Below are 26,464 nucleotides of genomic sequence, written 5' to 3' on the forward strand. Positions count from 1 at the left end.
GGTCATGATCCTGGAGTCCCGGGATCGAGTCCCGCATCGGGCTCCCTGCTCGGCGGGGAGTCTGCTTCTCCCTCTGACCCTCCCCCTTCTCATGTGCTTTCTCGCTCTCATTCTCTCTCTCTCAAATAAATAAATAAAATGTTTTGAAAAAAAAAGTGGGTGCTAATTCCAAGGAAAGAGAGATCCAAAGGGGGATGGAAAGGACAAGTCACAGTGGCAGAGTTTCAGAGTCACTGTGAATCCAGCTGGTGTCTGTGGAGCTGTGATAAAAGAATTACCTGTTTTGTTTGTCTCTGGAATTAATCTCCGCCCCCCTATCTATCAGCAGTTGACATATTGTTGGCCTACACATCTGAGTAGCCAGAACCAGTGGTGTCCGCCCATCCTAAGCAACAAGAAAAATAAAACAGCATTAAGACAACAAATCTCGCCAAAACATAAAAGTTAGAATACGTGAGTTGAAATGACTATAAACATAAACGGACTTACCACATCTTTGGCATTCACGGAGGCCCCATGGTCACAAAGCAGCTGTATGCTGGAAGGACAGTCTGCCATGGCTTTGAGGAACAAAGAAAAATGATAAATGGTGAACATCTGTTGGTAAGACACATGGTGCTTTGCTACGTCCATATAAGGCATAAGTTCTTCAATTTCTAAACTACCAAGCTTCACAACCTCCACTCTCAGTTTAGCATAATAAGCACCCACTTTAGAAAATGGGTTAGACCAGATCATTTTATAAATGTTGCACAATTTACTGGGACCAACGAATATTGTTACCCTTGCAGAAGACAATATACTGCTACCCTAAGTGTAAACATAGAAATAAAAATCAAGGGGCGCCTGGGTGGCTCAGTCGTTAAGCGTCTGCCTTCGGCTGGGGTCATGATCCCAGGGTCCTGGGATCAAGCCCCACATCAGGCTCCCCACTCAGCGGGGAGCCTGCTTCTCCCTCTCCCACTCCCCCTGCTTGTGTTCCTTCTCTCGCTGTGTGTCTCTGTCAAATAAATAAATAAATAAATCTTAAAAAAAATAAATGTGGCTAGAACTGACTTGATCCTTGAAGGGTTGGCTCAATTGTTTTTAAATGAATCATATTCAGGTCTTCATAGATGAGTCACAGTAAAAAAGGTTTGACTCATATAATTCATATTTCCTTTTAAAATCAGAGATTGCAATGTCTGCCTTTGATGATGCAAAACAGGGTCATTTTGCTGAAAATTATATTGTAAAACCACACACTGCTTCTTCTCCAACCAACACTAGGGTTCATATTTGTATTAGGAAAAAAAAATTATTGTTAACATCATAAAATGGGATTGTGTTTCAACTCCCCATGAGTTTTTATTAAAAGTTTTTATATTATTATTAATAAATACTCCCTGTATTTATTATGAGTCACGACTAGATTATTAGCCACAAAAAGTACTGACAAAGCATTCTTTTGTGTGTGTGTGAAAATTCACAGAATAAAACCAAATACACATAAGAAAATCAAGTAAATTTTCATTTCTGCTGTCTTTAATCCAGCAAGTCTTTTATATAAGATATAGAACCCGTTTTTAAAAAAAGAAACTGAAACTGAATACATTAATTCAGGAATTATAAAACTAACAACCATTCAGGACCAATTAAAAATAAGAATGAAAAAAATGTAAAGCATAATAAATTCTGGAGCTACAGTATTGAACCAGTAAAGAGTCACTGTGACGGGCGCCTGGGTGGCTCAGTTGGTTAAGCGACTGCCTTCGGCTCAGGTCATGATCCTGGAGTCCCGGGATCGAGTCCCGCATCGGGCTCCCTGCTCGGCAGGGAGTCTGCTTCTCCCTCTGACCTTCCCCCTTCTCATGTGCTCTCTCTCATTCTCTCTCTCTCAAATAAATAAATAAAATCTTTAAAAAAAAAAAAAAAAGAGTCACTGTGAATCCAACCGGTGTCCGCGGTAGTAAAGGTGCTATGGTGGAGAGTGGCCTCTGCCACCCGGCTGTGATCACCCTTCCTTCCACGGTAACGAAGCTGGGCTGGGCACATGCGGGCTCACCTGGACACCACAGTTCCCAGACTCCCTTGCATGCAGCCATGACCACGTGCATTAGATCTCACCAGTGGAATGTGACAGGAGTGATGTGTGCTACCTCTGACTCTAGGGCTTAAAAGAGTGGTTTATACATTCCTCCATGACCTTTCCCCTTCCTGTTAGCAGGAAAACAGAAGTGCCTGCCAGCAACTTCAGCCTTAAAGATAAGGACAACGTGCTAGGCAATGGTGGAACAGCAAAATGGAAGAAATCTGGGTCCCTGAATAGCCACAGGGAACAGAGGCACAAGCCCATCTGAACATCAGGATTTTGACATGACAGAAAGCAATTCTGTGGAGCTGTTTAATTCAGTGTTATTTTATAGTGTCTCTGTCCCAGCAGCCTAGCCTTACCCCTAACTGAGACAACACTGCTATCAGGAGTTAGGTGCTGTTACAACGAATACCTAAATCATATGGCACTGGCTTAGTGGTTGAGTACTAGGTAATGACTAAACATATTTCAGGCTAGAAATCTTGTGATTGTTCTCACGCTGTGGCAAAACATTTGAAAGAGCTATCGTCCATCATCATTTAGAAGATGTACCACGTGGCCTTTCGAGGTGAAGCAAGAGAAAAGGGCCAAAATTTTAGTGCACATTGGCAGCTGCTTACTTTCAGTAAGGTATGATAAGAAAGAGATGAGGTCAAGCAAGAATCAGCCAGTTTATGAACACAGATGAAAGGGAATAGACAGTGTCTAGATATTTGGGACCTCAGAGATGTGGGGAAGCCGACCATTTCTATGTCAAGCAGCAAGATATAACACTGTTGTTGGTCACAACTTTTCTCAAGGAACTCCCACTAAAGAGAAAAAAAAAAAATCTGCTCTTGGAATAAACATCATGGTAAGGATATTATAATCCCATTCAAGAATATTATTTCAGATGGCTGGGAGGTGGCAGCCATTAAATGAGGCAGAGTCATGACTCTACAAATAAGGACAAGAACTAAAGGAGGGTTAAGAACTTCATGTCCAGAAAATAACTTTGGAGACGGACAAATGGAAATGGCTGGAAACAAATAAACCAAAAAGCCGACCAAGGTTTTATGGGAACCGTACTACACAAGGTCCCAGAAGGCCAGTCTGCTAACACTCATGATTGTTCCAGCCCTTAAGCTGCCTCTACAGAGGACATGCTCTCTGCCATGCCATTTATCTGTGACCCTAGGGAATACCAGACAAGTAAGAACCTCCCACAAGGCAGAGCTAGGGCCCATAGAGAAGAACAGATATGGCATTTCTCCTCAAAACCAAAACCACACAGGGGTCATTGTGAGGCTCAAATGACAATGCATATGAAAATGCTTTGCAAATACCACCACTTTACAAAAATAAAAGAAAAAATACCTTGTGTAAAAAATTAAACTATCACGTAAAACATAAAAAGAAAAAAGCTGAAATAAATTAAGGTACCAAAGTTTGAAGGAAATTTGCAGTATATTGCATTTTTAACACAGGCCACCTTGATCTACTGCAGATATTCCATAAACATGACAAAACAGGGTAGCTACTTTTCTTTACTTTGGCTTTCCAGTAAACTGTAGGAATGTTAGACTTAGAAGAGTCAGGCCAGAGGTCAGACTGTGGTACATTCCAAAAAATACTTAATATCTAACTTCTGTCTTTAAGACACCTGAAGAATAATGCAGATAAATTTAAATACACAAGTATGATTAATAAAATCTGTGAAATTACTAGTATATTTTTTAAAAATACAGCACATTACAGTGATACGAAATTTAGCACTGAGGCCTAGAAATTACTACATGCCAGGCACTATTTATAATTTAATTATAACCACTTATTGCAGTAGTGTTAACTTTATTTTGCAGATGAGAAAAATGGTATTCAGACATGTTAATTAGGCAAATGTAGTTTTTAAGAAAAAAAATCATTCCTCCTCCCCTCCCCACACATACACAGAGAGTCACACAGTGTTTAGAGCTTCCTTGAGAGCAGGATCGTGTTTACTTATCTTTGGACTTTTAATATCTAGCAAACCAGTCTTGGCTGAATGAATCTTTTTAAGCTGTACAATCAAATAAATTTCACATTCGGATAAACAAAAACTTCATAATATTCTATTTCTCCAAGAATTATACAGACACATGCATATTAAAACTTGGAAATTAATTTAAATGCCTAGCTGTTTCAACAAATACTGGCTATGTCCAAGTGAAACCCTCACTTACCTGCGTCATGAAGTGCGGTTCTTCCCTGAAGATCTATGTGTTCAGTGGAACAATTGTACTGTTAAAACACAGAAACTTAGTCGGCTGGGAGAGTTTCACTTTAAAGTTAAACATCTAGACTCAAATGAACAGCTGTTATTTAATCTTAAAATATTCCATTTATCAAAAAACCTAAGGACTACTAGACAAGCCACTAAATATTTTGACATGAAACAAATATAATAACATTATACTGTAAATTCAAGTTTTTCACCAAACAGGAAAACATATGGTACATTATAATAGCATGGGATATAGAAACTGTTACTGTTTGGGGGTTTTTTTTCACCAAGAGTTAAAATTTGAACAACTGATTCAGGAAAAACAAATGAGTTCTTCTGTGAAACTTAGTGGTAACAATGTTTCTGGAAATGGAGGACTGGACCCTTTAACTGAAAACTTTCTTCAGCCCCACTAGTTCAAGGAATTTTGTGGCTGCCTGACCACAAGTTTAACTAGTAGTGTCGATATCACATAGTCTAAAGTGACTGATGTTTATACAGAAATATACAGCTCCTATATTGTATCACTTTATGTCATAGACCAGACACAGAAAATTCCAGTCTCCAGCTAATGTCAACAGGAAGGTCAAGCCTTTGTTATTTATTTTTAATACACTGAGTTATGCGATTCACTTCCCTCAGAGTTTTTGCTTTTTATTGTTCACATTCTTTCACAAATGATGGAAAAGAAATTATGTAAGCTAACAATCAAAATTAACCTACTATTTTCTTTGATCTCGAATTCCGAAAACACATCTATTATTTGCAGTCAAAATAATAAAGCCAGAGTATTAGCCACTTTTACTACCTGTAGAAGTTTCTGTAGACACAAGGCATGCCCATACTTCGCAGCCAGGTGAAGAGCATTTCTTCCTATCAAAAAAATAATTTAAGATATACATGAACAGTTATTTTCTTCACAAGTGAATTTTCCATAGAAATGTGATTCATTTTTTCCAAGATTAGTTGACAAGATACTTAATTTGTAAGCATGCTTTCACTCAGGTTGATATTTTAGTAAGAGCTAATGTGTACACCAAAACAATGAAGGTGGGAAGAAAAATTCAATCTACAAACCCATAAAGAGCAAGAATTTTGTCTTATTCACCACTATATCTCCAATACCTAGAGTGGTGCCTGGGACAGAGTAAGTAATTAAAGTCAGCCAGGAAAGATGGGAGGTAGGGAGAGGAAGAGGAGAAAAAGAGAATGGGAATAGGAGTGGGAGAAAGATACCTAGATTTCTCAAAATATTTCTAAACAGGCAGTGTGGACACTAAAATACAGGAAGTTAAGAGACCTAAGTCAAAGAAACTAATTTTCAACTAAAATTCAAAGTTCAGGGGCACCCGGGTGACTCAGATTAAGCCTCTGCCTTTGGCTCGGGTCATGATCCCAAGGTCCTGGGATCGAGTCCCACATCCGGTTCCCTGCTCAGCGGAGAGCCTGCTTCTCCCTCTCCCTCTGCACACATCCCCCCCCCAACCCCCACTCATGCTCTCTCTCTCTCTGTATCTCTCTGTCTCAAATGAATAAAAATAAAATAAAATAAAATTCGAAGTTCACTAGGACTGTGTCTCTGAAAATCAGACAACTTGTTCAAATATAATGTGTATTAAAATGTGCCATTTTAAAGGAAACAAATCATCTGAAAGATTAACTGAATACTGAAAAAGGTAAAGCTGCAGACAACATTCTACCTCCAAACATGATTTCTTCTAATTGCATTTCTTTACGCATACATCTCATTGGATGGTGAAAGACAAAAGGGTTTCACCAGGCCATTCCATCTGCCAATCTTTTGTGCTCTTAACTTTCCTCTCACTTCACAAACCTCTCAGAAAATGATCTGACTTCACTGTCAGACCCTTTTGCTAGAAGGGAAGTCATTTGTGTTGTTCATCTTAGATGAAGGAATACACTGACTTCAACTTTCAACCCTCACTCACTTTTATATGAGTTTAGATAAGTGGATTAAGTTTTCCTGGATCTGATCACTTCTGTGTACTACCAGGTTCTAGAACAAACAGCAGTGAGTCCAGATCTTTAACCAAGTACAGATACAACATCTTCATCTATACCTAAACATCCTCGAATTACAAATAAGTTAGATGATTTCAAATTTCAATTTGTTACTGTTCATGGACAAGTTTCCTAGAATTATTTTACACTGTGAAAAGTGACAAGGAAAACTATCATTTACATGGAAAGTAAGAGAGAGTATGGAGTAGGACAGTAGGGACAGTCCCTGGTGTTCAACACAATGGGCCACATAAAAATGTCAGGTCGGGTATTTCCTTAGCCAAACCCAAATCCAGCCACTTCAGATAATGCAGTAAAAAAAATTAAGGAAACATCAAATCTACAGCACAACACTATGAATTACACCCAAGGTGCCTACCTGGTAAGACCTGGGTCATAAATACCTCAAAACCAAAACCACACTTACTTGAAATACAGTTATTTTCAATATACTTTCATACTGCTAGCAAATAAAGGAGTTAAGATAAAATACATAAATTTTTTTATCAAATTGTTACTGAATATCCACATCTGGATTATAATAGACAATATTACAGCAAATAAGACAAGGTCCTTGTCCTCAAGAAAGGACAACTCAAGACAAAAATAGTAAAACGAGGCAAATACAAATATAACTAAACAACAGCAAAAACAAAAGACAAAGAGTTTAAGCAGAGTATTGTCAGGATGCAGCATACAAAATGATGTCTGCTGTGCCTGGGAAAGCATTTAAAAATACTTGATCTGCACCGAAGGAGGGAGGGCAAAAGTCACTAGGCAAAAATATCCAGAGCAGAAAGAATACAGACAAAAAATAAGATAGATACTTGTCTAAATTAGAATCAGAACAATAAATAAATAAAGTCTAAAGATCTCTAAAGAGGTATATGGTTAGTCCAAAATTTCTATAAATATTCCTCTACATCAGTGGAATGTTTTTGTAAGTAATTAATATATTCTCTTTTTTTTTTTTTGGATTTTATTTATTTATTTGTCAGAGAGAGAGAGAGCACAAGCAGGGGGAGCAGAGGGAGAAGCAGGCTCCCCACTGAGCAAGGAGCCCAATGTGGGACTCGATCTCAGGACCCTTGGATTATGACCTGAGCTGAAGGCAGATGCTTAACCAACTGAGCCACCCAGGCATCCCAGTAATTAACATATTCTTTTGTTCATCATTCAAAGGTGGCAGATAGAGTTTGGTCTTCAAGTTAAAATTTGATATATCCTTAGGTAAAGATTCTCCTCACTGAGATCTCTCTTTTCCTCTGCCTCCCTTCCATTTCTAAACACAGTGCTGGTTTAACTGTAATGCATTTATCTGTCTCTATATGGAATCACAAGATAAAATATTAAAGTTGTTAAGGAAATTCTGGTTCTAGGTCACCCCCTATATTTAACCGAATAACAAAGTAGAACTGCAGAGAAATAAGCTGTCCAGAGAATTGAGAATGGTTATCCTGAGAAAACTAGCACGCTCACTGAAGAGGTCTATCTTGTGCTGTGCAGACAAACTTATGCTGCAAGATTTTAAAAGACAGACATGGGTACAGCTAAGTTTAAGCAGAAGGCGTAGTAAGAAACAGACTTAAAACTGTCTACAAGAAAGGGCGCCTGGGTGGCTCAGTCAGTTAAGCGTCTGCCTTCGGCTCAGGTCATGATCCCAGGGTCCTGGGATCGAGCCCCGCATCGGGCTCCCTGCTCAGTGGGGAGTCTGCTTCTCCCTCTCCCTCTGCCCGCCCCCACTTGTGATCTCTCTCTCTGTGTCAAATAAATAAATAAAATCTTTAAAACAAAAACAAAAACAAAAACTGTCTACAAGAAATCATTTTTTTATAAATACAGTAACCAAATACAGAACAGGTTCCCTTATAAAGCATAATGGTTACGGACACAGACTCCGGCTGTGGCTCATCCACTGAAGGAGCCTGGGCCAGTTACTGAATGGCTGGCTCAGTGCCTCGCAGCCTCCCTGGGATGGTGTGAGGCTACAGTGAGTTAGTGTGTGTGAACTGCTCAGCAGGGTACCATGTGCTGCGTCAGCTCTTCTTGTTAATGATCGTTCTTGGTAGTGCTGTCGTTGCTACAAGGCAGTTAGCGCCCCATCACGAGAAATGTCTAACCAAGTATCGAATGACCTCATGACAGCAAGGATTCACAGAGTCAAGAGTATATGAGTATAGGGGCGCCTGGGGGGCTCAGTCGTTAAGCGTCTGCCTTCGGCTCAGGTCATGATCCCAGGGTCCTGGGATCAAGTCCCACATCGGGCTCCCTGATCAGCAGGGAGTCTACTTCTCCCTCTCCCTCTGCCCCTCCCCACTGCTCCTGCTCTCTCTCTCAAATAAATAAATAAAATATTTTTTAAAAAATAAAATAAAATAGGGATGCCTGGGTGGCTCAGTTGGTTAAGCGACTGCCTTCAGCTCAGGTCATGATCCTGGAGTCCCAGGATCGAGTCCCGCATCGGGCTCCCTGCTCAGCAGGGAGTCTGCTTCTCCCTCTAACCCTCCCCCCTCTCCTGCTCTCTCTCTCTCATTCTCTCTCTCAAATAAATAAATAAAATCTTTAAAAAAAAAATTAAAAAATTTAAAAAATAAAATAAATAAAATAAAATAGGGATGCCTGGGTGGCTCAGTTGGTTAAGCTCCTGCCTTCGGCTCAGGCCATGATCTCAGGGTCCTGGGATCGAGCCCTTATCGGGCTCCCTGATCGGCAGGGAGCCTGCTTCTCCCTCTCCCACTCCCCCTGCTTGAGTTCCCTCTCTCGCTGTGTCTCTCTCTGTCAAATAAATAAATAAAATCTTAAAAAAAAAAAAAGAGTATATGAGTATAAACTAAATGGCCCCTAAAGGTTCTTCCAAGTCTGAGATTTTAGGATCCTATAATATTACCAAGACCAGCACTGGACCTCAGGTCTCCAAATGCTCATCAGCTCAGCAATCCTGTCTCCTCAATTCCCTGTCTTTTACCTCTCCGAGACCAATGACGATACCTCAGAAGTAAACTTGTTCTCAACTATTTCAAAACAGAAAACTGAGGACGTCTCTCTCTAAATCACATTCCGGTCTGAAGAACATTAGCAATGGACAAGGCTTGTCCTCCCTTTCTGTTTTGTAACTGACCATGGCGACAACCTACCTGCAGTGTCGCTGGTTGTAATATCAACGCCATGTACAAGGATGGCATTCAAACATTCAAGGTTCCCCTTGGAGGCCACAACATGGAAGCTAAACAAAAAGAAAATATGTGTTATGCCATAGAAATTATGAAACATCAATTTACATGTTACACTAATGTCACCTTTTCTTCCACACACACACACACACACACACACACGTTTTAAAAAGGCTACATAAAACATCTCTATATTTTCTACCAGGAAAAAGAAACCTATCCCTTATTAGTGAAAAACTAATCTTAACCCAAATTTACATAAGCAGCCAACACTCTCTAGAAATACCTCCTTAGAACCAATGGACTATTCCAATGTTTAATAGTCTTAATAATAGAAAATTTATACCAAATACCATTAATTCTAAAGCTTATTATTAATCGGGAGTGCAGGCACTGGTGCTGGGGGCTTGATAAATGCACTGAAAAATTTCTATCAGATCATTTTGCTTCGTGTCAAGTATACTGAAACTGCCAAAACAAAAGAAGTTCTAGCAGAATGCTAAGGCCAAACCGATCAAAACACTTACCCCTTCTCTTTAGAATTATCAAATTAAACCTCGCATAGAAAAGCCTTCAAAACAACAAACTAAGCTACACTTGGAAAGCCATAAAAGAGCTGGTGTCATCTTCCCCCAAAGTAGCCACAGCTACCACCTAATTCCTCCCCTTCGTTCACAGACCTGTATGAAGTAGCTGAAGTTTTCCACACACAGCCATGACAAGCTTCCTAATAAGGCAAGGAAAGCCTGTTTTAAAAACTAAGTTTAAGCCATCAGGTATTCAAGATGCAAGAGAAAATACCCCATTGTTTCTTTGATCATCTAACACTTTATTAATCAACAAACATTTACAGAATTATTTTGTGTGCCGTAAGAAAGGACAGTGACTGATTGACTATACTCCACCAAATCCAAACTGCTAAGTGAAAACAGTAGGGCTTGCCAACAAAGGATGCTGACCTCAGGTCAAAATACAACTGAACCCTAACCAAGTACAATAACCACTGTGAAGAGGGCGCCTGGGTGGCTCAGTTGGTTAAGCGACTGCCTTCGGCTCAGGTCATGATCCTGGAGTCCCGGGATCGAGTCCCACATCGGGCTCCCTGCTCAGTGGGGAGTCTGCTTCTCCCTCTGACCCTCCTCCCTCTCATGCTCTCTGTCTCTCATTCTCTCTCTCGCAAATAAATAAAATCTTAAAAAAAAATAAAAAATTAAAAAAATAAATAAATAAATAAAATAAAAAAGACTGGAATTCCTGTTAAAAAAAAAAAAAAAAATAACCACTGTGAAGAAGCCAGGAGATAAAGAATGTACGAGAGCTCAGCAAGGGGCCTGGATACAGACAAACTCCGTATCACACTCTCAGGAGGGGTCTTCCCTGACCACCCCATTTAAAATTTTTACATTTCCCCATTCCCTGAAACCTTAGGACTCCAACTTCCCCAATCCCTGCCTTTATTATTCTATACAGAACTACGTATTTTTGAATATGATACATAAATTCAAGATTTATTTTTATAGTCTTTCTTTATAGTCTACCACTCTCTTCCCACTCTAAACTCAGCGAAAGCAGGGATTTTTGTCTGTTTTCCTTCCTATTATATTCCCAGACCAATGCACATACCAAACAGATGATGGGCCCTCAAATACTTGAATAACTGAATGCTTAGAGACAAAATCTGGAGATAGGTTGCAAATTCATTTCCAGATATTACAACACTTGGCCATGTATCTCTACTAGTATTATGATGGATGTAAATGCAAACCAGAGACCAAGCACTACTAAGTAAAATAAAGGAGGTTTGTGTATAATTTGAATTTGAGAGACAGAGATGTTTCTAATAAAAGGAATATTATGTTCATAGGAATCAAGTAAGTTCTTCTTACAGTGGAATTAAATTGCTGTAAAGCTAAGGGTATCAATCTCTGCAACACCAAAGTAGGGAATTATACTATGCAATGCACCATTAGAACCTTTTGAGAAACGGTAATTTGCTTCAAGCAAAGGTTTTTAGTCTCCCAACAATCTTGGAGGGAACATTTTTTGTTTGCTTGTTTCCCTTTCTTAGCTCAAAAAATTTGGAAGACTTCTTTCTTCAAAATAAATCAATATTACACTGATGATGTACTAAAGGGCAGAAATCACAACAAATCTACAATGCATTATTAATGCGGATATGCTATAAATAGTGGACTTCAGAAGGAAGACATATCAATCACTAAAGTGTATGCAAAGAGTCGTAAAGGAAATCTGAAAAATTACTTTATAGAAATACTGTTTTTTAATTTAAAAAGTCAACTTTGTCTTTTTTTCAACAAGACGTGTATTAGTGCTTCCATAATAAGAAATCCAGGTAATGTGGACGACCTTGGACGACAACAAGAAAAGTTACATAAACTATACAACATATGTTGGAAGGCATCAGTGAGGTCACAAGACAGAGAAAAATAACTAGGCCAGGATGCAGGGCGGGACAGAGGCCCAGAGAGGTGAGCTTGGTATTTGAAGCCATTTTTTGCCGAGGAACATTTGTTGATTCCAGAGAAAATGGCTGGGAGGCCAAATACCACTTCTGACAGCCTGAGAGGACGGGGAGACAGGAACTGGTATCTGGATTTCCAAGTGGCAGTGGGGATTCCTGGTGAATCTGCCCCATTTTGCTTTGGCAATGGGCTATTCCCCAGGAGAGAGGTGAACAGGAAGAAAACAAATCCTTGCAGTGACTTTGGCTAGGCTTCAAATATTTCATTTTTGAAACTGGATCGAGGTCAAGAAGCACATGTTACTTCGGTCTTAAATTTCAAAACTTGTAAAACAAACCAAAAATAGTCATTTGAAATAAAATTATTTTTATAATTATCTCTAATACAGAAAGTGTGCTTGTAACATGTCCTATATTTGACTAAATATGAAATGCTCTAATTAAGGAAGAATACAGTCTGTGTGTGAGTAGCAAAAGGAAAATATTTTATCCCATGAATCCTAAAAGAATTCCATTTCCTACAGTGAAAACCTCAGGGACTAATACTACTCATATATCCTACAAACTGAAGTTCATAGTTCATCAAATGATACCAGATTTTACAACGATGACCATTAATACAAATAATTTCACTCAAAACTGAACCTCAGATTGAAAAAAAATGAACAGAAACTCAAGCAACCATTCATTCAAAACATTCAAAGCATGGATGGGCAGAACTGAAGAAATAAGGTTTCACTGACGATTTTCATCCCAAAGATTTCCTTCATCTTCTAACATCTTGATGTTTGGGGAAAAAGAAACACAAAAAATAAAGTCACTTTTAGATATTAAATTCTCACTGCTTATAGTGTGAGCCCTATATAAATAGCTCAAAATTTAGCAAAAATAGGAGCAGGACTCAAGCAATGTTTCCATAGCTATCAAATTGCCTACCTGATAAAATTGAAACAGTATTAAAAAATTGGAATGTTTCAAACTTTATTGGTACTAAAAGCTACTTGAGGGTGCCTGGGTGGCTCAGTTGGTTGAGCGACTGCCTTCAGCTCAGGTCATGATCCTGGAGTCCCGGGATCGAGTCCCACATCGGGCTCCCTGCTCAGCAGGGAGTCTGCTTCTCCCTCTGACCCTCCCCCCTCTCATGTGCTCTCTCTCTCTCATTCTCTCTCTCAAATAAATAAATAAAATCTTAATAAATAAATAAATAAATAAATAAATAAAAAAGCTACTTGATTTTTATGTCATGCTTTGCTATTTTTCATATACTTGAATATTTAAGCACCCTAAGGTAGTGATCTACATCAAACATTAACTATCCACTTCCTAATATTCATTTCTATATTTAGTATCTGGTTTCCAGTTATAATATTCTAAATAAACTCATGCAAGACTGACAGGAACTTTAGGAAATGGGACTTTTCACCTCTAACTTTGGAAGGTTTCCCAGATAAGGTTTTGACTGCGACAATTACAGAGGACGGTAACAGAACGTACACCTACCCTTTAACCCATCCTCAACAGGAAGGGAAGGGAAGAAGATTGGGAGGGGTGCGAGAAAAGCTAAGCACAGAAATAAGCCAGTAGTCCTTCTCGGTGACCCAAAAACCAAAGGGTGGGATCACGACCTGTGGCTCCCTAAGCCACACTAGCTGTTCTGCCTTCCTTTCTGTTCTGAACATTCTCACTTAAAATAATGACCCAAATATAAAAACGGGTTGGGAGCTGAGACTAAACAACTAGACCACTGGGTGGTATTTTAGTATTCTCTCTAGCTTGAAAATCTTTCACACTGAAAACAAGTTATTAGTCCATAATGTTTGAAAGTGATGTTTGAAAGATTTTATAGTGTGGGTTTTGATAAAGCCTTTTGAAATTGATACGTTCACAGTCACACTTCACAAATTTCACTTGTGTCCCAGGGGTCCACCCAAATTCCCTTGAGGTGATTATCATCAGTCATACTTACGCAGATCTGCCTTCCACATCAAGTTTGCCTGGATTGATGCCCTTTTTAGCAAGGATTGAGGAAACTTTTTCTACATCTCCCCTCTCTGCGGCTTTCATCAATCGGTCATCATATTTGTTCCAATCTGCTGCATGCTACAAAAAGGAAAAAAATAAATAAACATGGCCTACTCTCTATACTATATTAGTAAGACTTTCTCAAGAAGGAAGGAAAAGAGAAAGGAGAGCAATACTGCATAATACATCACTCAATCTCCACTGCATCCCACATTTCCTTCTCCCTGCTGTGCTAACTTCATGAGAAGAGCCTCTCCAAAACACATGACATTCAAGAATTATTTTAAGTTCTACTTTTGAGAAAAGCATGTTTCTCATGTTCTCTGTTTTCTTTGCCTTCAGAGCAAAGAAAGGAAATTAATAATTGTTGAACACCCACCCTGTGCCAGGCGTGATTTATTCAAACGACCCCAGTAAACTAAAATTGTCATCCCCATTTAACAGATGAGAAAAGTCAAGGCTCCGGGGATGTTAAAAGACCTGAGTAGCCAAACCCAACCAAGACTTCCCATGATTTCCAAAATCAGTGTGCTTCTCCTAGTCTCTAACTCCTGCTTTCAGATTTGGCTCTGGTCACCTATCTCCCAAGACCTTAGATGCAGTGGAATTCTGTACACATTTTAAGACATCCACACACTCACACAGCTTGTTGTTGGAAATATATTTATGGAGGCAAATTAGTCACATACACACATTCACATACACTCTCTGTCTCAAAGAGAAAGCAATTCATCAAGCTTCTATATTAGGATAAAAAGAAACTCGTACATAGAAAAAACTGAAAAAACAAAAAAGACTTTAAAGTATTAACTATTTTAAAATCCTAAGACAATAGGATTACAAGTGACTTTCATTTTCTTCTTTTTTACATTCAACATATATTGTTTTTAAAAACGATTTTTGATTTTAACAAAAAGTACATGCATTTAAGAGGAAGATCAAAGGCAATTTTTTAAATAGGAGGATGTATCACATGATACATATTTTAATTGTATCAAGGTTATTTTTAACTTTGGAGAAAATATTTGCAAAACATTCTGAGGCCAATAACTTCGATTTTTTCTTAGTAGGTGGAAATGTAGAACCCAGAGCTAAAATACACACTATTTAACCAAGTAAGGTTTTAGCCTTTTAAAATATTATACAATAAACTTATTGCTAAATTCTGTACTAAGCCCAGGACTATTTCTAGAACAAAGAAAGTTGTACCTATTTTACAAAGCAATTCTGTGTCCACAAATAGCATAACAAATCTCTGAGGGAGAAAAAAATGAATCTCTTATATGAAGCATATCCTCTAACTGTTTGATCAGTGGGATTACTTTATATTACCTATCCCCTTCAAACAGCAACCCAAAACACCAATTTTCTAGCTAAGTAAGCAGTGTCTCCATTAAATACTTGAAGTGAAAATAAGTATGAAAATTGAATATGAAAAATAAATAAATACATTAAAATTTTAACCTACTCCTGAAAAGCAATGTTTCAATGGAATCTGGATCAAGTACCTACACAGGCTTCAGCACTGTTGTTTCCAAATTAGTTAAATTTGGAGATGAGCCCACTTCCTTCTAACTTCAAAAGCTCGAATTGTCAACTCTTGAGACTAGCCCTATTTTACTGGCTCAAAAAATCAACTACATTTTAGGCATCCCCCCTTCTTTAGCTTTAAAACAAAACAGTTTACAGACTCTAAATTGGGGAATGGTAGTAGATGAAGGCTTTTAAGAGACCTGTGTTTTCAAATGCCTTAGGGATTAAGTCATGTTTAACACACAGATACTTGCTCGAAATTGGTAAGTTTATCCTTGCAGTTAAAACAATCTCAACTTTATTTCCAAGTAAACTGCCGGCTGGAGAGAGGAGCTATTTAAAACACGAAAAAAAAACCCTATAAAATCCTAAAGTAAGGCTTTTTAGAAGATAATTAAACATGATCCAAGTCTCATATTATCATGGGATTTTTCAGTTCCGCATCACCAAGCACTGTTTTCCATCACGGTCCGCTGTCAGTTAACAGAAATACTGCTCAATTACTAAGATTCTATTATGTGCTTTTTAAACCCAGAAAAAGAAACGAGAACTGTTGTTTGCTATCACTAACCCCAATCTGCTCATCGAATACATCAGAAAGAATAAGAGACAGAGAGACCACAATTAATTAAACGGTAGTACATTTTACAAGAATACAGTTCAGAAAGCCTAACCGAGAATCTTTCGTGACACTGGACAGCAGGGATACCTACTCTGTTCTTGGGAGCACAAGAAAACCAACAGTTCATCATAGACAGGATTTAGTTTCTGGTTGCTAGCAGCAAGCTACTTCGCATTAAGTTACAAATCTCTGTGGCTCACAAAGCACGCCCTCAGACAAACTCCTAACCAGTGAATCCGTCCCTCTCATTACAAATCTTCCTGTTCCAGAAGTTTCATGCTGGGCTACACTTAGCTTGGATCTCTAACGATATTTTCTTCGTCTTCGGGATCCTTCTCCGCCTTCATAACGCTTGCAAATTATCTTCCTTGCGGAGCAGCTCTTGATGAAGAGAAGCCCCAAGTCAGGTACTGTTAACTCCTCCTATTTCTTATTGTTTAGAAGCTGTCTTTCCATGAGGCTGTCCCTTTCGGGGACTCCACCGGGAAATCTGAACAGCCCTCTACATCCTGCTGCCTCGACACCGTAACACGGACGCTGCAGTGCATGATAAAACTGTCTGCCTCCAAATCCGCCTGTGAACAGTGGGTAGACGGCCTCCCATTGGTCAGGTTCTAGCTGATTCCATAGGCCTTGACAGCTGAGTGACAGAAACGGGCAGCTAAGAATATACTGTAAATGCATGCTTCTCCTCTGAGTAATAAATTTCAGGTCTACAGGGAACAAATGACTCAAACACATCATAAAACGTGCTTATTATACACTGAGCGACATTATGACAACACTGTTAAGAGGCGAATTTGGCTATTCCACAAGACAATGTTTAAAACCAGTTTCCATCTTAGGATCTATCATGAAGATATAATTGCCTTGATAAACAGAATATAAAATTCTATTTTAAGCAAATGTGTCACACTTTAATTTCACACACACACACACGCACGGAGTAACATTTTCAAATTTTCTCCATTTCCCTTCATCCCCCTATGAGGCTCACTGCATACAAGCAGGTTTCAGTTTACAGCTGCTGCCAGTCTGTCTCCTAATACGTGAAATGAGAAGAGCCAGAGGCACCGCCAAGACACTAAATAGACTGCACTATGATGACTACTTTCAACAAATTTTAAATTTAACTCAGTACTCTTAATTTCTGAGTGTAGCACCCTGCCTGATATGACAAATAAATATTTTATCAGTCGAAAATCAAATTATCTGGATTCAGGAATTACAAAACAATAAACATTAAAAACTAAAGGAGGCAAATGCATATTGAACACTGGGCCAGACTGTAAATACAACTCCACTTGGGGACAAAGCAGACTACTTCTCTACATTCTTTATGACGTTTAACAATACTTGTACCAACGTTCCTTACATTATCAAGGAAAACAACAAACATCTAAAAGTTCCAGGCTATTTTTTTACCTTCTATTACCACAATAGCATGACAGTCATTTATACTTCCTCCAAAAAGACAAATTCAGGAAAACTGTTTCATGGCAATGCAAAACATCCAACACAAGTGTTTATAGGCAGGAGATAACTGCTATACTATAGATCATGCTGCCATTTAAAAATTGTTACAAACTTAATCAAGCAATCCGCTTCCTACTAACTTTAAAATATTAGGCACATATTCTAATTATAAAATATGTAAGTTCATAATGTATTATTTTTGAGAAAATTATTTTTTTCCCCAAATCACATTAGCCATCACAATGGATTCTTGGCTAGACCCTGAGACTCCACCTACTCTATTTCACCCTTCTTCAGAGGAAATCTGGGATGAAACTCAGGCCCTGTCCTTTGGTTAACAAAGCAAGCACATTCTTTCTAGAAATAGGACTGCAAAGGCAAAGGAAATAAAAAGGAGGAAATCTGTAACAAGTAATAAAACCATGTAAGGAACTGTCCATGTTAAGGCTCAGGAAGACAGGATTTATATGCCCTTCTCTACTGTGGACGTCCTGAGCCACTCCATCCTCTGTCACAATCTCCTGTTCCTACTCTCACACCCTCCTTCCCAGATATTTCTCAAAAGCCCTAAGTCCCACCTTTGCTGTCCCCCATGCCTGTAGATTCTTCTCTCACTTTCTCAAAAGGTATTTCCTTTCGGTACTTCTCACACCTCATATCTAAACAACCCCAGCCTCACTCTACCCCTACCACTTTTTTTTTTTTTTAAGTAAGCTCTACATCCAATTTGGGTTTGAATTCATGATCCCAAGATCAAGAACCGCATGCTCTACTGACTGAGCCAGGTAGGCGCCCCTACTCCTACCACTCTTAAAATTCCTACCCTGTTGTACTTTTCTTCATAATACTCATCAGTATCTGCCATCATATCATAAGTTTATTTATTAGCTTACTGCTTATGTCTGCTTTTCACTTCAAAAAGAATCAAAATAATCAGGGGGCTGACTGAATTCAACAGCACATTATAAGGATCACACACCATGACCAAGTGGGGTTTATTCCTGGAATGCAAGGATGGTTCAACATATGAAAACTGATCAATGTAATACACCACATTAACAGAATTAAGGACAAAAATCACATGAGCATCTCAATTGATGTATATAAAGCATTAGACAAGATTCAAACATCTTTCATGATAAAAACATTCAACAAACTGTAAATAGAAGGAAACTCCCTGAACATAATAAGGGCCATATGTGAAAAGCATTTAGCTAATAACATCCTCAGTGGTGGAAGAGGAAAGCTTTTCCTCTAAGATCAGGAATAAGACAAAGATGCCCATTCTCGCCACTTTTATTCAACACAGTATTGTAAGTCCCAGCCAGAGCAATTAAGCGAAAAAAAAAAAAAGGAAATTTTATTAAAAACTAGAAAGGAAGAAGTAAAATTATCTCTGTTTGTAGATCACATGATCTTATATGCAAAAAAACCCTGAAAAATTCCACAAGAAAAAGAACTGTTAGAATAAACAAATTCAGCAAAGTTTCAAGATACAAAAATCAACACATAAAAAAATCAACTGTGTTTCTATGCACTAACAATGAACAATCCAAAAATGAAACTAATATAACATTTCCACTTAAAATAACATCAAAAAGAATACAATAATTTGGGGCACCTGGGTGGCTCAGTCTGTTAAGCCTCTGCCTTCAGCTCAGGTCATGATCCCAGGGTCCTGGGATTGAGCCTCACATCGGGCTCCCTGCTCTGCGGGAGCCTGCTTCTCCCTTTCCCTTTGCCTCTGCCTCTCCCCCTGCTTGTGCTCTCTCACGTGTGCTCTCCCTCTCTCTCTCAAATAAATAAAAATCTTTAAAAAAAGAATACAATAATTAAAAATAAACCTAATCAAGGAGTTGAAAGATCTATTCACTGAAAACTACAAAACACTGCTGAAAGAAACTAAGAGAAGGCACATATAAATGGAAAGGCAGTGTTCATGGCTTGGAAGACTTAATATTGTTAAGATATCAATACTACCCAGAGCAATCTACAGATTAAACACAATCCTTGTCAAAATTCCGATGGTTTTTTTTTTGGCAGAAATAGAAAACTACATCCAAAAATTCAAATTGAATCTCAAGGGAACACAAATAGCCAAATAATCTTGAAAAAAAAACCAAAGTTGGAGGTCTCACACTTAACAATATCAAAACACATTATAAAGTTACATAATCAAAACAGTGCGGTACTGGCATAAAGACATACATAGACCAATGAAATAAAATAGAAAACTACTGAAATAAGACCTCATGTATGTTGTCAAATGATCTTCAACAGGGTGCTAAGGCTACTCAATGGGGAAAGGAGAGTCTCTTCAACTAATGGTGCTGGGGAAACTGGATAGCCACATGCAAAATAATAAAGCTGGGCCCTTATCTTACACCACATACAAAAATTAACTTAAAATGATTAAGACCTAGGGGCGCCTGGGTGGCTCAGTTGGTTAAGCAACTGCCTTCGGCTCAGGTCATGATCCTGGAGTCCCAGGATTGAGTCCCGCATCGGGCTCCCTGCTCAGCAGGGAGTCTGCTTCTCCCTCTCCCACTCCCCCCTCTTGTGCTCTGTCTCTAAAATAAATAAATAAAATCTTTAAAAAAAAATGATTAAGACCTAAATTTAAGATGTGACCACAAAGCTCTTAAAAGAAATTATAGAGAGGAAGCTTTTTGACATTGGACTTGACAATGATTTCTTAGATATGACACCAAAAGTACAAGCAACAAAAGCAAAAACAGACAATGGGATTACATTGAACTTAAAAACTTCTGTACATCAAAAAACAAAAAACTTCCGTACACCGAAGGACACAATCAACAGAGTGGAAGAGCGACCTATGGAATGGGAAAAAATATTTGCAAATTATATTAGATATAGGGCTAAAATGCAGAATATATGAAGAACTCCTACATCTCGGTAACAAAGAAACAAATAACCCAATTAAAAATGAGCAAATGACTTGAATAGACATTTCTCCAAGGATAATACACAAATGATCAACAAGCAGATAAAAAGATGCTCAACATGGTTAGTCATTAGAGAAATGTAAATTAAAATCATGAGATATCACTTCACATTCATTAGAATGACTATCAAGGGCGCCTGGGTGGCTCAGTTGGTTAAGCGACTGCCTTCGGCTCAGGTCATGATCCTGGAGTCCCGGGATCCAGTCCCGCGACGGGCTCCCTGCTCGGCAGGGAGTCTGCTTCTCCCTCTGACCCTCCCCCCTCTCATGCTCTATCTCATTCTCTCTCTCAAATAAATAAATAAAATCTTTAAAAAAAAAAAAAAAGAATGACTATCAAAAAAACAGAAAATGGGGCGCCTGGGTGGCTCAGTCGTTAAGCGTCTGCCTTCAGCTCAGGCCTGGGATCAAGCCCTGCATCGGGCTCCCTGCTCCGCAGGAAGCCTGCTTCTCCCTCTCCTATTCCCCGTGCTTGTGTTCCCTCTCTCGCTGTGTCTCTCTCTGTCAAATAAATAAAATCTTTTAAAAAAAAAACAAAAAACAAAAAACAAAATAGTAGTGCTGACAAGGATGTTGAGAAACTGGAACCCTTGTGCACTGTTGGTGGGAACAAAAAATGGTGCAGCTACTACGGAAAATGGGATGGCATTTCCTCAAAAAATTAAAAATTTTAAAAAATTAAAAATAGAACTACTATTTGAATAAAGCAGGGTCTCAAAGAGGGATCATTTTAAACCCTTGTTCATAACAGAATTATTCACAATAGCCAAGATGTGGAAGTAACACAAATGTCCATTGATGAATGAACGGATAAACAAAATATGGTACATACATGGAATGGAGTATTATTCAGCCATAAAACAGAAGGAAATTCTGTCACATGCTACGACATGGATGAATCTTGAAGACATTATGCTAAGTGAAATAGACCAATCCCCCAAAAGACAAATACTGTACAATTCCACTTATATGAGGTATCTAAAGTAGTCAAATCATAAAGTATAGTGGTAAAGTAAAGAAAGTAAAATGGTGGTAACCAGGGGCTAGAGGAAGAGGGAAGTAAGGAGTTATTGTTTAATGGGTATAGCTTTACAGATTTGCGAGATGAAAAAATTCTGGTGACCAATTACACAAAAATGTGAATACACTTAACACTACTGAACTGTACACTTAAAGTGGTTAGGATGGTAAACTGTACATGTTTTTTATCACAATTAAAAATAAAAATAATAAAATGAAAGAAATGCAATCTCTCACAATAACATTAACATGATTAATAATTAAAAAAAAAAACAAGACAGTGAGGGTATAGACGAAACAAGATTAGCTATAGGTTATTGATTGTTCAAGCCAAGTTATAGGTTCATCAGGATTCATTATACCAAACTGTCCTCTCAACTTCTGTATATTTCATGCACTTCTGATACATGGTCCAATAAATCTGGTTGGTGTATAAATTTGTAAACTATATTACATTATATTGCTTATCACCAACACCCTTCACGGACTCATTAATATGGCAGGAAATGTAGCACATCCTTTCTACTCAATCCTTTTTGGATTAAAATTAAGCTATTAACATTTCAACATATCTTGGTGAGTCCACAGGCATATGCTAGCTAACAAAGATAAGCCCTGTGATACCAAACGAAAGCATTCTAAAAAGAAGCAGCAAGTTTTTTAAGGAGCACTAATGTTTACTGGATATTATAATACCTTTCTAAAGTCAGGGACTGCTGTCTTTTGAAAAAAAGATTCATCAAACTCAGAATGCAGCAAGCCAAAGTATGAACAGTAAATGTCAAAATACAGCTGTTTCTAGAGAATAATAGAACATTCTAACACAAGTAGTAGGTATTTTGCTTTCTAGACCTAACGGGAGAATACCTTTAAACTCCAAATCAACATAAAGGAAGTCACTTAAAAGTTCTGACAATGACTCCCTCATATTAACATCAATTGTAAATTCATAACTTTTTTGAAAATTATGAAATGTTTAAAAATGTTATAAAAGTAATGCATGTTCAGTGTAGCAAATCTATAATACATTTCAGTTTGTATTTTAAAATAGAGAACGTATAATTCCACCATGCAGAAAGACCATTATTAAAAATGCTGTATATTAATCTCTAATCTCTATTCTTTTTTTTTTTTTAAAGATTTTATTTATTTGACAGACAGACAGATAGCAAGAGCAGGAACACAAGCAGGGGGAGTGGGAGAGGGAGAAGGAGGCTTCCCGCCAAGCAGGGAGCTCAATCCCAGGACCCCAGAATCATGACCCAGGCCGAAGTCAGACGCTTAACAACTGAGCTACCCAGGCGCCCTTAATCTGTATTCTATAAAAGATCTAATCAAGGTATGTTTTAAACCTACAAGAGTCCAACAGTTGCTTCATTTATGCAATATTTAGGATAGAAGGTCTCCTGAGAAGAAATTTATAGATGCAAATAAACAAGGAGACTTTAAAATATATGCAAATCCATATAAAATACTTATATTTAAGAGGTAGACAACAGATTACAGCTAAAATGATTGATGGCCAGTTTTAACGAAAAGGCAATTTTTTATTTATTATCCCAAAGAGAAATATACAGGATAACAGTAAAATTTTCATAAAAATTGCTTAAAACAAAGAGGAGTCAAAATAATTATTTAACAAAAATATCTAATTAACAAATCTTAATAATTTTGGTGTCATGGACCTCTTTAAGAATCTGATGGTAGCAATGGATCCTCCTTTAAAAATTATATATAAGCACATATTCAGAAAAATTCACTGATCTCCCTACAAATATGGAATCCACGAACCCCAAAATAAAAAAACCCATAACATAAAGAGAAGCAGAGAGAGTTTTTTCTCTTATACAAGGTTTATAAAACAAGTACTCAAGAACTGCCAGAGGATTGGATAATTTAGTTGTTCAATAAAAATTTACTGAGCATCTATGTATAAAGGGATATAAATACTTCACCCAACTTTCAAATATGTATGATCATTTGATATGTGCCATGCTACATGCTGGGTGTTAGGTATACCATAGGGAAGAGAGAGACAGACATGAGTCCTGGTCTCAGGCAGTTCACAGAAATAAAACCCAGTTACTTTCTTATTGATCTCACAGTGTAAAAAGACAGACAGATACGTATGTAAACATGCATATAATCGTAATACACTGTGATAATACCACAATAGTTATGTGTAAGGTATGGAAGTAGTTCAAAAGAGAGAAAAGTCAGAAGTTAAGTAGAAAAAAAATAACTAAACCATCTACTGAAGGATGAGTAGGAAATCACCAGGTTTGAAATAGCACCACAAATTAGGAAAATACCAACTCAACTTGCAGCCCTTTATGGTTTATAAAGCACTTCATATTCATGATTGTCAATTAAAATCTATATACAATTGACTCACATACACACAACCCAAGCTTCTCTAAGCTCCAGGCCCATGTATTCAAATATCTTTTTGACAATTCTTCAGTGTCTTAAAACTAAAACATGTTCTTCCTCCTGAAATCTGATCCTATTCCAAATTGTGGTAACACAGCAAATGAAGCCATGATCTATCTAGTTGTACAAGACAGAAATCTAGAAATCAGTCTTGATACCTTCCTCTCCTTGGGCCTCCATCACCAAATCCTGGGGATTTCACTTCCCCATTATTGCTCAAATTCCACAGCTCATTTCCATGTCCATCATCATTACCCTACTTCAAGTTAGCAGCATCCCTCACCAGGATGACCACAGTGATGAAGAGTCTGGCCACATTCATTCTAACCCTTCCCTATATTCTCCACACTGTAGCCAGAATGGCTTTTCCAAAATGTAAACCTAGTCATACCACCACCACTAGCACTCCCTTCCATATACCCTGCCCCACCCTACTTATGATCCTTCAGCACTCTTCTATTCTTTTAGGACAAAGACAAAATTCCTTAACAGAGTCTACAAATCCCTGAGCAGTGTTACCCCTACAACCTCCTCAGCCTCATCACATGAAACATTAACACTGTTTCTCATGTTATATATGCAGATACTGAGTCACTAGGAGATCATGGAATTTTGTCCACTAAATTAGCTGCAGAATGATTCGAGAATCCTATTATTACAACTTCTTGTCCAGGGGCGCCTGGGTGGTTCAGCCGGTTAAGCGGCTATCTTTGGCTCAGGTCATGATCCCAGGGTCCTGGGATCGAGTCCCGCATCGGGCTCCCTGCTCAGTAGGGAGCCTGCTTCTCCCTCTCCCTCTGCCTGCCTCTCTGCCTACTTGTACTCTCTATCTCTGTCAAATAAATAAATAAAAATCTTTAAAAAAAAACAAACAAACAACTTCTTGTCCAGTGCTTTCCACCATTTATGCTATTTCCACTTTTCTAACCATCTGAAAATAAATTTTTGATGTAAAAATGCAAGTGTATTTTAGAATTTTTAAACATAAGCTTAGATGTCCTTTATAGCAAAAAAGGATGAAAACTTCCACATTTGCATATCTAAGCTTTTATGAAGCACCTACTTCATGTCATGAATGGCACTGGGGATACTGCAGTGAATAAACCAGCCTAAGTCTCTCATTTTTTAAAAACCACTTTACTGAAGTATGACTGACATGTAAAAAGCTGTACATATTTAATGCTTAAACTCAATGAGTTTGGGGATAAGTACACACCCATAAAACCATCACAACCATCAAGGCCATAAACTACCAGAGGCTCTCTTCTAATGGAATTTGATGTTCTAACAGGATAAGATAAGGAAAACAAGAAAGTATCAGGTGAGAACAGGGAAGGAGATGTGATGGAATGCTGGGGATAGATTAGAGTAGATAGACTGGGTAACCCCAAAGTTCTGAGAAGGTGATATTGATGACTGGATTCGAATGAAAAGTAACAGCCAGCCTGTGAGAATTTCCACCTCAGATGGAGGGAACAACCAGTGAAAGGTTGTTAGCATGTTTGGAAGAAGGCCTATAAATATAGTTGATGTATAATGAGTAAGAAGGATCACAGAATGAGATGAGGGACGGGAGGGCAGCTACCACCAGACCTAAAAGTGGGATTCCCCAGTTGTATCTTCAACATTTTTCAAAAGAGATTTCTTCAAGAATTAAGACAATTCTTTTGCATAGGGTTCTTTTGGCCACTTTAGACTCAAGACTAAAAAAAAAAAAAAATTTTCATCCCAACTTACTATTTTTTTCACTTCCAAGAATTTATTTTAAAAATAACCAACTGAATCCCAACTTGCCTTGAAATGTTTATAAGATTAATCAGTTATTTTAACATAATAGATATATAACATAATATTTAACATAACAGATATTAGAATAATCTACCTCACCCACATCAGACCTAAAAACCTGAACAAACCTGGAAATGAACTACACTAAAAAATCCACCAGAGAAGGAAAACAGCACCTCCAAAAATAGGATTTCACAATCACATCCACAAGATAAGGCTCTTCAAATAAAAAGAACATAGGGGCGACTAAATAAAGTCTTCTCCGGGGGGGGAAAAAAAATCCTAAATATAAACTAAACAACATGTACGTTTAGGCAAACTGCCCTAAATATCTAACTGAAACAGAACAGGCACTCATAGTACTCTACAATTGTCAACATTCCCCATTATTAAACCCAAGGCAAGCTCTGCCGCAGCTGAAAACTGAGCAAACAGCACAAAGCAAAGCTCACGAAGCATAAACATTCCTTGCAGATTAGGCTGCACAATAAAGAACTGTTCTACAGTTCATTGGATTGGTGATAATTAAAAATATTTCCCCCATTCCATGTAGTCCAAAGGTTATTTATTCCCCCCTCTTATATAACATCAAATTAGAGCTTACGTAACAGAAGA

At 38.0% G+C, this 26,464-nt stretch overlaps 1 protein-coding gene, 1 long non-coding RNA gene and 1 other non-coding gene across 5 annotated transcripts in view; 1 reads left to right on the top strand and 2 right to left on the bottom strand.

Annotated features, from left to right (window-relative positions):
- UACA (uveal autoantigen with coiled-coil domains and ankyrin repeats) overlaps positions 1 to 26,464 on the bottom strand; it is a 95,348-nt gene that overhangs the window by 31,856 nt on the left and 37,028 nt on the right. The window contains exons 1-7 of one of the 3 annotated variants that reach the window (XM_006740990.3): positions 16,259 to 17,090; positions 13,957 to 14,090; positions 9,473 to 9,561; positions 5,125 to 5,189; positions 4,276 to 4,333; positions 490 to 560; positions 279 to 385 (exon numbers count right to left, since the gene is read on the bottom strand). In XM_006740990.3, the coding sequence (XP_006741053.2) occupies positions 279 to 385; positions 490 to 560; positions 4,276 to 4,333; positions 5,125 to 5,189; positions 9,473 to 9,561; positions 13,957 to 14,090; positions 16,259 to 16,297 (563 nt within the window). In that variant the 5' untranslated portion in view covers positions 16,298 to 17,090. Of the gene's footprint in view, positions 1 to 278; positions 386 to 489; positions 561 to 4,275; positions 4,334 to 5,124; positions 5,190 to 9,472; positions 9,562 to 13,956; positions 14,091 to 16,258; positions 17,091 to 26,464 lie in introns of those variants that run through there. The other 2 variants (XM_031036355.2, XM_006740989.3) reach the window with 2 other exon arrangements.
- LOC145723556 (uncharacterized) lies at positions 1,540 to 4,269 on the bottom strand. The gene is made up of 2 exons (XR_014148709.1): positions 1,935 to 4,269; positions 1,540 to 1,720 (listed from the first exon to the last, which is right to left on the bottom strand). It is a non-coding gene; the product is annotated as an uncharacterized LOC145723556 (long non-coding RNA).
- The window catches only part of LOC102750267 (uncharacterized), a 612,045-nt gene continuing 597,015 nt past the window's right edge, over positions 11,435 to 26,464 (top strand). Inside the window, exon 1 of the transcript XR_014148711.1 lies at positions 11,435 to 11,446. This is a non-coding gene — a transcript (uncharacterized LOC102750267). The remainder of the gene's footprint in view (positions 11,447 to 26,464) is intronic.

Source organism: Leptonychotes weddellii, chromosome 9 (assembly GCF_054177405.1).
Source record: "Leptonychotes weddellii isolate Sample4059 chromosome 9, ASM5417740v2, whole genome shotgun sequence".
NCBI classification, from domain to species: Eukaryota; Metazoa; Chordata; class Mammalia; order Carnivora; family Phocidae; genus Leptonychotes; species Leptonychotes weddellii.